This window comes from Notothenia rossii (genome assembly GCF_949606895.1).
Source record: "Notothenia rossii genome assembly, chromosome: 8".
In the NCBI taxonomy this organism is placed as follows: Eukaryota; Metazoa; Chordata; class Actinopteri; order Perciformes; family Nototheniidae; genus Notothenia; species Notothenia rossii.
Genome location: NC_136906.1, coordinates 31,687,086 through 31,697,369, shown reverse-complemented (window position 1 = coordinate 31,697,369; position 10,284 = coordinate 31,687,086). Strand labels below are relative to the sequence as shown.

Here is a 10,284-nt window from a genome sequence, read left to right as displayed (position 1 = left end):
CAGGAGCTATCTTGGGACTTTTACTGCAACAACGTTGACTTGCCTGTGAATACAAAATAAACCATAGTGTTGCTGATCTACAGTGTTGTCATTCTTCTTTCAACAGCAAGACCGCTAACAAGTATTTACATACTTAATATAGTTTAGTTTCTCGCCATCCCAAACGTAAACATTCAGCCACGTGACTGCGCTTCCGAGCCGCTCCGATTACAACCGAGCCACTCCGATTACAACGAGAGTTAGAACGAGAACGTGACGTCATATTTACATTAGACGGATCCTTTCTAGCCATAACCCTGAAAGTTCCAGAGCTAGCTGAAGCTACCAAGCATTTTACGTTTCTAAGGTAAGCGGACATGAAACTAACTATTCAGCAAAACTATAAATAATAATCTAAGTTATTGAGTTTTTAGCATAATACTTCAGAATCTTAAAATTCCTTAACGTGTGTATGCAATTGTGCTAAATTCAACACTGGGATCAAGCAAATATTAATATGTTTGCATGACATTAGTTATTTATATTTTGGTATCACTTAATTATACGTTTAATACATTTAAGTCAAGCTAAGGTACATGTGATGGTAGCTAGTTAGTGCTCTTGCCTGTGAGGCCTCCTCCAAACAGCATAATAACCAGACTGTATCATTAAAACTAAGTACCAGTTCTAGATCCTTGACTTTAGACAAACAATTCAAAAGACAACATGTATTTAAAGATCAATCTTCTTTTGAATGTGCCTCTTAACCTGATATATTAGTTATACAGTAATAGTATTGACAATCTAGAAACAATTGAACAAATCAACAGTCAACTTTATGTTTCTTATTGTCTAAGCAGGGAGGGGCAACTTTGATGGTGGTGGGGGCCACATAATTGATGTACTGGCCACCAGGAGGCCGCAGATTCACTTGGAACACACACACAAAAATTCCATGTGTTGTATGTAATTATTAACAAATATACTAAGTCTGACATCTTCATTGACATTTTACAATCAAAGGGAACATACCCAAAAAATGGGAACATCCTTTAATAAGCTCAGTAAACAAATATCGGTTCACAGAAATGTTATTTCATTTTTACAAGTGGCATTTTTGTATTGAATAGGTTATTAAACAGTGAAATAAAACGATTTTAAACTATTGGAAAGCACGGAAAATGTCTGTGTATTGAGATTAACCATTAAGATGACACATGTCATGGTCATGAACACTAACCCAGATATTAGTTGTCTAACTTGAACCTAAAACACTTGTAGCCAGTCTCTGCATTCCCCTTATTCCACAATAAGGGGAATGTCAACAGACACCCGTCAGCCCGCACTCTGCTGTTCCTCACACCACTCCCCCTCCCTCCCGCTGAAATTATGAATGAAAAGCGTAGTAATCATAGATAACACGGCAGGGTCCGTGACAGTTTGTTTTCATCTGATTTCAAATAAACAAAGTCTTGGTTTTAAGAATATAAAACTTGTTTTGCCAAATTCAGATGATAAATACAACTTTTAAGCTTGTAAAGGCATAATTACAAGCGGCAACTTAACGTCACAGCATGCATAACAACAGCCGGTGTTTCTTGTGAGGGTTTCCCCGGGAAACAAACACAATACACACAAATGCGTCACAGATTATTTCTCGGTATTTGAAATCATGTACGCAGCTCGCGACGTAACTAGGAGTCTAGTGGACGGTATCAGTACTACAAGTTAAAAAAAAACAAAAAAACATTTTAATTATTATTTTTTTTAAATGAATTACGTTGTTTATAAATTATTCTGAGGGCCGCAAAAAGAGGAGGTAGGGGCCGCATGCGGCCCGCGGGCCGCCATTTGCCCATCCCTAGTCTAAAGCATTTGTTATTTTCATTTTCCCCCTCTCATATTCAGTGTGGACGGATTGAGACAGCGTGGTGTCCAGAAAGCTGCAGAGACTTCAGGGAGAAACCTCCGTGTCATGGACGTCCTGTCTGTTGGTTTGGAGAGGACTGAGGGTCTTTCCTCAGCGAGGAGGACCAGGCCTGATGGAGGAGCCCATGCTGGGCAAAGCTGATACCAACTGCACAGGCCTAGTCTGTCACTTTATTTGACTAAATGTGTTTACTTATACATTTAATAGGTTTACACCTTCTGCCCATATGTGGTTTTTATTTAAAACATGTTTGATTAAGTTTTGGTTCACATTTCAATCAATTGTATTTGCACTCCTTTTGTCTATTATTCTTACTGAAAATGTTAGATTACACATTCACATCTGACTGAAGATGCCATGCCCCATTTATTTGTTACGTTGCAAACTCTGTGGTACAAGGCACAAGTGATGTGAAGCTCATAAAGCGAGGCAAATAGAAATAATCAGCTGATGGAGTGTAGATGTGGAAATAGGTGTATTCGATCAGCTGACTGTTTTTACAATAAAAGTAGTTTCTTAGTGTACTGGTCTTAAAATCTCATAGCATCAGCTTTTAATTTTCCTCTTCGATTTTCTTCTTGACCCTCAGAGAAGGAGAAAATGTCGTGTCTTTCAGGCATGTCCTTTATTATTGCAGAACAAGTGTGTTATTTATGAAAGCGGTGTGTTTGTGTGTTCAGGGGCTGAAGATATAATTATTTTGTAATTGTAATGTTTTTTATTTTATTTCAACAGTGAGCTACAAAGACAATCAGATTATGAATGAACAGTATGAAGTTCATCAACATTGAAATATATTTTATTATCAAAATAATATTTAACTGTTACAAAACGTAGTGCAGCTGTAGAAGCTTGCTCTGTTGTCTCACTGAAAGAATAACTTTTACCACGTTTTTTACAGACAATATTGAGAGATAAATAGTAGCAGTTCTCACTATGTGTTAAATATCTTTGCCTTTAATACATTACATTAGAAAGCTGACAAAATCATATTGCTTGTTAACATCTAAATGTAACTTTTTGCACAGAAAAAACTCTCAACTTCAATGGTGTGTAGGTGATCTAGTATTGTTTAATGGAATGTATATCAGTGTATTAAAGTCAATACTTTCTTGATTCTTTGTACAGTAGGAAAAAAATAGTATTTGTACCTGTGCTGAAGTTCACTGCTGTGAGGAGTCCAGTTCTGTCTCTCACTCTCTGGTCCAGCCTGTCTGCATCACCTGGACACCTTAAACAAACAGATATGTATGTAAAGTACCATGTGTACAAACAATATAACTGATTATCTTCTGTTGAACATGTTGGATTGTGGATTGTCCGAGTCAGGGTCCTTTTTATTTTACTGTAACTTTGGAAGTTGTGTTACCAATGCTTGCTGTTTATTTGATACCAATTTGGTAATGCAATTCATAAAAACAACAAGGTTTGGGTTTGTTCTTCAGATGACTGTGATGTTAACGTATAAGCTCAATAATGAACTCCAATGAACTCGACCAACCATATTGTAATATCTAATTAATCATCTTGAAATATGACATTAATAATTGTAATATACACACATCTTGTTGTGAGGTTGATTTCACATACACTACTTCGATATTACTACTACTCTACATACTTGAGCATAGCCAATTTAAATTAACCTTAGCGATGCATACAGTTCCTACCTACATAATAATCATCTCTCTAAGTTACAAGGATGACCTTATTTTATCAACCTCAAACAGAAGCCGTTTGTTGTACAGTATTATCCCACTTAACGCTTAACACTTGTCTATTTCGTTTTAACCTTTATACATATAATCTATGATTTTAACCTGGAGGCTACTATTAGCATCGTTAGCACCGATGTAACTACTACTCGCTTACACGCTAACCCAAGCCTTAACATTAATTACGTAGCTGATTAAAATCATTAACACCTAAATAAGTACTCAAATTTCACTTACCGCAAAACCGCATTCATGCAGCGTCTGTTTCAACCGCAGAGCGAGTCACAATAGTCCGATATATAAGCATGAAGAACAAACAAACACGGCCGGGGGCAAGTTGTGTTCCCTGGATGAGCTGAACAGGCAGAGTGCCTGTAGCTTCACGGAGCAGCTAGCAGAGAGACAAGAAGCTAACAGCAGCAGTCACTTCACAGAGCCGTCACTCAATGTGACCACGCCCTAATTTATGCAAAAAACGTTAAGACCTAATATAAATAAAAGGGTCGTGTTAGAAAACAATTCACTCACAGATCCATAATCATGAAGGTGGAATCTAACTATATTCATAATAATATTTATTGCATCCATGGGTAGAAACATGTTTTTTTCTGCTGTAAAGTTGGGCATTTTAACATGGGGGTCTATGGAAATTGCTCCTTTCTGCAGTCAGTCCCTATCGGCGAATATATGAACTGCAGTGTGTGCCACTTCCGTATTGGCATCCCGGCTCTTCCACAGAGTTTGCCGCTAGGCTCAAACATGACGATAGTTGGTTACTTGCGGGTAGAAGCCTACTCTTGGTTTAATATTGTCACTGAAATGTGTTAAAGTTATTCCTATTGTGTACTGGCGTAGCTGCTTATTACCAAATTAGAGCAAACTAATGCGCAAACTGGGTCATGTTAAGGCTAGTACTATCATTATTAGTAGATTAGCTTGTCACCAAACTGCACAAGTTTTTTTTTACTATTTCGGCATGTGTGTGTGTGAACGGTTTAATGTATTGTCGTCGCCGCTGCGTCGAGTGTAATTATAATGACGATATGGCATCACCGAGCAGTGAGGGGGCATGTTGCGCTGGTGAAAGCCCGGTGATGAATCCGGCTGACGAACATAGAACTTAACCTCGCTGTGTGGGAGATGCAGCAATAATTTGTTGTGCCGGTCGCCTCGATGGCGGGACTCCATTCTTGTTTATGCTGGAAGTGATTTGATGCGGCGTTGATAAACCCTCAAATCTATAGTAGCTCGGTGGTTAAAGCGTTATCCAGTTCTGTGTTGCTGTGCTAATGTGCTAATAAGAAGCCCTGTAGTGTAATTTGCTGTTGCTGATAAGACCATTACTACGTTCGGGGTGATAATACGTGACTGTGAAAGCTTAACAACGAATATAAATGTCCTCCCTAATATAAATGTATTTCTGTTTCTTCTCATGATTTCTCATGCCTGACCGGTGGTTGCTTCTTCAGGCTTTGACACATCATATTGGACTACTAAGGTACGTGAAGCTACACTACTGTGAGTGATATAGAGAATACTTTAATGTGGCTGTGTGTTCTGAAAGTAATTCCAACGTAAACGCAAAGTGCAGGAGGTGATTATAGGACAACATCCACTGTTTTGTTTTCTGTGGAGTTATTCATTTTAGAGTTCAGCCAAAGCTAATATACAAATTATTTTGTACCTATAAAGATACTCCCAGTAAAGTGTGGGATGATCTTGATCTATGGATCACTGGGAGGACTCCCAGAGTTTTGTGAAATTATATTAGGTGGAATAACTTTTGTGTTCTCAAAACAGATTTATTTCATACCAGTGTTTTTTTTTGTTTTCAAAGGTTTTATTTATCATTTCACCAACAAATAATTACACTAGGTCAAACAGTGTGTGGGCTTTTTTTTGTGTGGTCAGAGTTTTAATGCTTCACCTGCAGAACAACAATATATTAGTTTTTGTATGACTTCCTATACATATTTGTTATTGGTGCAAGACTAGCTATCAACCCTTTGGAGATTTCAAATGATAACATTCAATTTTTTTGCACATACAAGTGGTCAACTGCAGATTTCATTTATTTAAAAGGAACCTAACATTGAGGGTAAGGGTGGGCATTATGTCATTTTTTAAATATGTGCTGATGGAGTCCAGTCAGCAAATGCCGCCAGTGGAAAAGGGATTTACACGAAGTTGTAGTCCTTTTACTGAAAACTGATAACACATCTATAAGATGATACATTAACAGTGTGAATAATAAGGAATTATGTTTAATGTGCCTTTCTTAAAACTTATTGTGCTTGTGTTGTCTTCTCAGACTGCCATGGCTGATTCAACGCCCGCAAGACTGAAAGTGATTTTGGGGGAGAACAACATTGAAAAACTGTCTCTTCCAAATGGCATACCGGAATCATTGGATGACCTTCTCAGCAAGTTAAAGAGTTTCTTTGGATTAAAGGGCGACGTCAGACTGCAGTACATGGACCAAGACTTTGGCAACGACTTCTTCAATCTGAATTCCACCACAACTTCAGGATTTGGGTTCAATCAAAGTGATCCACCAGCAAACAAATACACCTTTTGAACATTGCCACTGATACCACATCATCGTCTTCACTTGAGTGTGATGGCAATGTTTCGTTGGCATCAGATGACACAATAATCCTCTCATCCCCCGAATCTATGTCCTCTCGAGCCAAACAGTGGCCAGCGGACTTTCCGATTCCTCAATTTTCATATGACACGGAGCTGCTGCTAGTAAAGGGGAATTCTGAGTTTAATGGAAGCCACAAAATGTTGACTGTCAGCTACCGAAGCAAGTCTGATATTCTGAATAGACTTGCAGAAACAATTTACGGATACAAGGCCTATCCAGATGATTCACATTTCTGCACAGTAGCAGAGGCTCTTATCAAAAAGCATCCTTGTTTGAAAGAACCTGGCTCATTCAATGGCTGCAATGGATGGAAACAGCGCCTGAAATATAAGATGGGAAACTACAGGACTCAGCTCAAATTGCAGGGGTGCCCAGAGCTGGTGGTACATTCCCTGAAATCTAAAGCTGCTACAGATGCTTTCCCTGCTAAAAAAAAGTCAAGAGGCCAAAGCTAGCTGAGTCTAACTTGTATCCATCCTTCCCCACTGGTGCCAATCTGGAAAGCCTGGAAAAAGAAAGAATAGAACTTCTGACAGACATCAGGATAAGGAACAATAATAGGGTCATCGCAGACAAAATGGCTCACACGTTCGCCTACAGACGACAGGAGGTGTTCAACCAAGAGCCAGGAATCAAGGACTTCAAAGACAGGTGGCCGGCACTGTTCCAACAAAAAGAGGTAATAATCTAGTCTGTATCAATTTTTTAGTAAGCTTTTATCCATTCATCATAATATGGTGTGGTAAAGATGATGTTTAACAGTGTTTACTGACAGAATTTACATTTTTTGTTTGTTATACTTTTTGCCAGTGTGTAGGCATCCTTAGTTTAGTTTTTTTTCTTCGAACGTGTAAAACCAAAGAAAATACAAATGAAACAAAAGGTGATACAGTACTATACAAATGAATGCAATAACAAAACGAAACATTTAATTAATAATTGAATAATCTGTAGTGTCATTGTCTGGTATCAATAAACAACAAACCTTTAGCTAATTACACGTCCGAAAAGGGGTCGGAAGAAGTTTACACTTGCTTCAATGGTTCTTTTTTCAAATGTTAATTGCATACAGACTGAGTTCAATTGAATTTTTATGAATTTACTCACTGTCATTTTGTATTATTCTTTCATAGATCAATGCAGAGTTCCAGAGGATAATGACCATTCCTCTTGAGGAGAAGTTCATGGCCCAGTTGGACATTCACTCAAGTCAGCTAATCAAAGTAATCCGTGCCAAAGGAGGATCAACACGTCAAAAGACTGCTGACATCATGGACATTTTTGACCAGGTAAATCTGCATTGTCAAATGAGTCCTTGCTAACTAAAAGGGATACATTTTGTGTATCCTTTTATAGATGCATGTGGAGGGCAACCATAGTTTTATGAAACTCTGTAACTAGGACTGTCCATTTGTTTCTAAATAAAGTGAAGGATTTTAGCTGTAAGAGCAAGGAAATCTGTCAATAGACATTTTGAAAAATAAAATTAACTGAAATAATGTTGTCATAGACTGAAGACATTCATCTTCGGAGGGAGTGTGTCCTGAGAGCCCTCATTATCTTCCTGGGAGAAGATCCAGATGAGCTGATCAAGGAATATCTAGTAAGTTTTAACTGCAATTTGCATGTCAGCACAACTTGTCAAAGGCACACGTGCTAATACATATTAGATTGATATTAATGCTGAAAGAGGGACATTTCTCTACTAAAATAACACCTGTCCGGTTTGATATTCATAATCTTGGACATTTGACATCATGTAAGTTTAAAGCACCTTTGTGGTTTTCCAACTCCTCATAGCACTTGAACACCACGTTCACATTCACCCATTCATACACTGATGGACCATGCCACCTGCTCATCAGGAATAACTAAAGCATAGCATCGGAATTTGGGTTTTTAGTAATTTTCCCAAATATACCGCAAAACACAATATGTATATGTAAAAAGTAGTCCTAGCAAGTTTAAAAAAAAAAAAAAACTCATTATTGAATTTTACACATTTTAACACAGAACAATTCACGAAAACCCCCTCACCCCCTCACAGACAGCCACACTGCACATCCACAATTTGACAACAATTGAATGATATTAATATTAATCCTTCTCAACATAATCGCAATAATACAGATGGATCAGATGAGATAAAGGAAAAATATATATACATACAGCTCAAGCTGGAATAACAATTAAACATAGAAGTAAGAGGATATATTATAGTATATTATTTTCAATCCGCAATATGTGAGTTCAGGGTTTCCTAGCGTTTTTAAATATTAGGTTCTGATCATGTGATTCGTCCGAATAATCAGTGAGTAATCACAGAGTAGGACTCCGGCCAGTGATATTATTGTCCCATATTAAGTGCATATTAGTGCAAAGTGATGCCAGTGATGTTTGTTGTCATTTACTCCTATTCTAGGACTCCAGAACAGATGATCTTCAGAAGGAGATGGAGGAGCTCACAATGGGTGTGTTTGTGATACGGAAGGAGGGGGAAGGACTGCAGGAGCCACCAGCAGACATCAGCATCATCATTGAGGGCGTGGAGGTGCTGGCTGAATGAACTGCCTTCAGTTGCCTCAGCTTGTGCCCTCCTTCTGGGTTTGCTATATGCACTCAACATAGCATATCCAAAACCCCTTCATTTCACTTTTGAAGTACTTCAGAAAATAATCATGCAGCTTGACCAACACAAGATGTCCGCCAAAGTGCAAAGTCTTTATGGCAGACTTCAATGCTCAGAGTAACGACAAACAAAACAATGTTTTCCTCCTCTGGGCCAAAACATGGCCTAGTGCTGTATTAGCACAATGGCGTCTAGACATCGGACATTGCACATGTAAAAGAAAATGTTGTGGGTGCGGTAGGTTTTTGTTTCACCATTTTAGTTTCGATTCCAAGAAACGGTTATGTATTCAGAAGAACAGAAACTTTGTTAATGTTTAAATATTTGTTTCTAATAGCTTTCCTGCAGTGGTTTACTTAAGTAGCATATCTATGTACTTAATGTATTTCACCATTGCTTCAATGTCCTGTTAATGTCAATAAGCACTACACTGAAGTTAATGTCTTTTTCGAATGTGTTTTTGGCTATCAGCCTGAAATAGCGAGGTGCAGTGATGACGTATTTTTGTAGGACGACCCTGAAGTAAACTGCTGGTTCCCCTGACAAAAAGCAATGGGATTTCTCTATAGGATTTTGGATGATCTGTGGAAAACCAACCCGGTTGATAAATGCACGTTATGTTCAGCCAGCTAATCACCACATGTCCGCCTGAACAAAACGTGCATTTATCAAACAGGTTAGTTTTCCACGGATCTTATTTTTTTACAATATTCCAAAATCCTATTGAGAAATCCCATTGCTTTTTTGTCGAGGGAACCAGCAGCTTACTTCAGGGTCGTCCTACAGAAACACATCATCACTGCACCTCTCTGTCCTGTTACCCAGTCATTCCAAATCAGTAAATGCTACACTAAAGTTAATGTGTTTTTGGTTGTCAGCCTGAAATAAGGTCTGTGGTTGAAAAGCTGAAGATATTTCCACATTTTGGTTTACAACATAAAAAGTGTCAGTTAATACCCCACTGCTGAACGTCAAAAGCTTCTGTCCTAAAAACAGCGGTTGCTATTTAGTGATTACTTGACGCCACCACGCCTAACGTTAGCCACCTTAAGCTTAGCGGTGGTGACACAAGGTCATGCGACTGTGTTTATAGCCTCATGTAACATTTGTACTACTTGTTAATGCATTTGAGCTTCAAAAATCATAAAGTGTTGTTCATATCTGGAGATGGCACACCTGATGTTTAACATTAACATTAGGTAACTGTTATTGTTTGTCTGTTAATTACACACTTTGTATTGGTTCAAAGACTGTTTTAAGGAAACACAAATGAAAGTTGTTTGTATAATAAAGTATAAATACATTATATTTGAGTCCATGATTTGTCTTTCAGCCAACTTAACATTTTAATTGTGAATAAAGTATTTCAATTATATTTAGT

At 38.0% G+C, this 10,284-nt stretch overlaps 1 protein-coding gene across 2 annotated transcripts; it reads left to right on the top strand.

Moving 5' to 3' along the window:
• The first annotated feature begins 392 nt into the window (after window positions 1–392).
• On the top strand, window positions 393–10,205 carry LOC307015402 (uncharacterized protein). Of its 2 annotated transcripts, XM_079643967.1 has the most exons (7): window positions 393–2,069; window positions 3,038–3,157; window positions 5,094–5,122; window positions 5,936–6,953; window positions 7,408–7,563; window positions 7,785–7,877; window positions 8,697–10,205. In XM_079643967.1, exons 4-7 carry the CDS (start codon window positions 6,852–6,854, stop codon window positions 8,838–8,840), a joined length of 495 nt encoding a protein of 164 aa, XP_079500093.1. In that variant the 5' UTR covers window positions 393–2,069; window positions 3,038–3,157; window positions 5,094–5,122; window positions 5,936–6,851; the 3' UTR covers window positions 8,841–10,205. The 2 variants fall into 2 exon arrangements, with proteins under 2 accessions (XP_079500093.1, XP_079500092.1); XM_079643966.1 differs by having other exon boundaries at window positions 393–3,157.
• The last annotated feature ends 79 nt before the right edge of the window (window positions 10,206–10,284 follow it).

Bases quoted from the DNA above. Each gene is read 5' to 3' on its own strand.
- LOC307015402 (XM_079643967.1), top strand. From the start codon at position 6,852: ATGGCTCACACGTTCGCCTACAGACGACAGGAGGTGTTCAACCAAGAG. The intron at 6,954-7,407 runs GTAATAATCTAG...ATTCTTTCATAG, and splicing joins CACTGTTCCAACAAAAAGAG to ATCAATGCAGAGTTCCAGAG. The intron at 7,564-7,784 runs GTAAATCTGCAT...ATGTTGTCATAG, and splicing joins TCATGGACATTTTTGACCAG to ACTGAAGACATTCATCTTCG.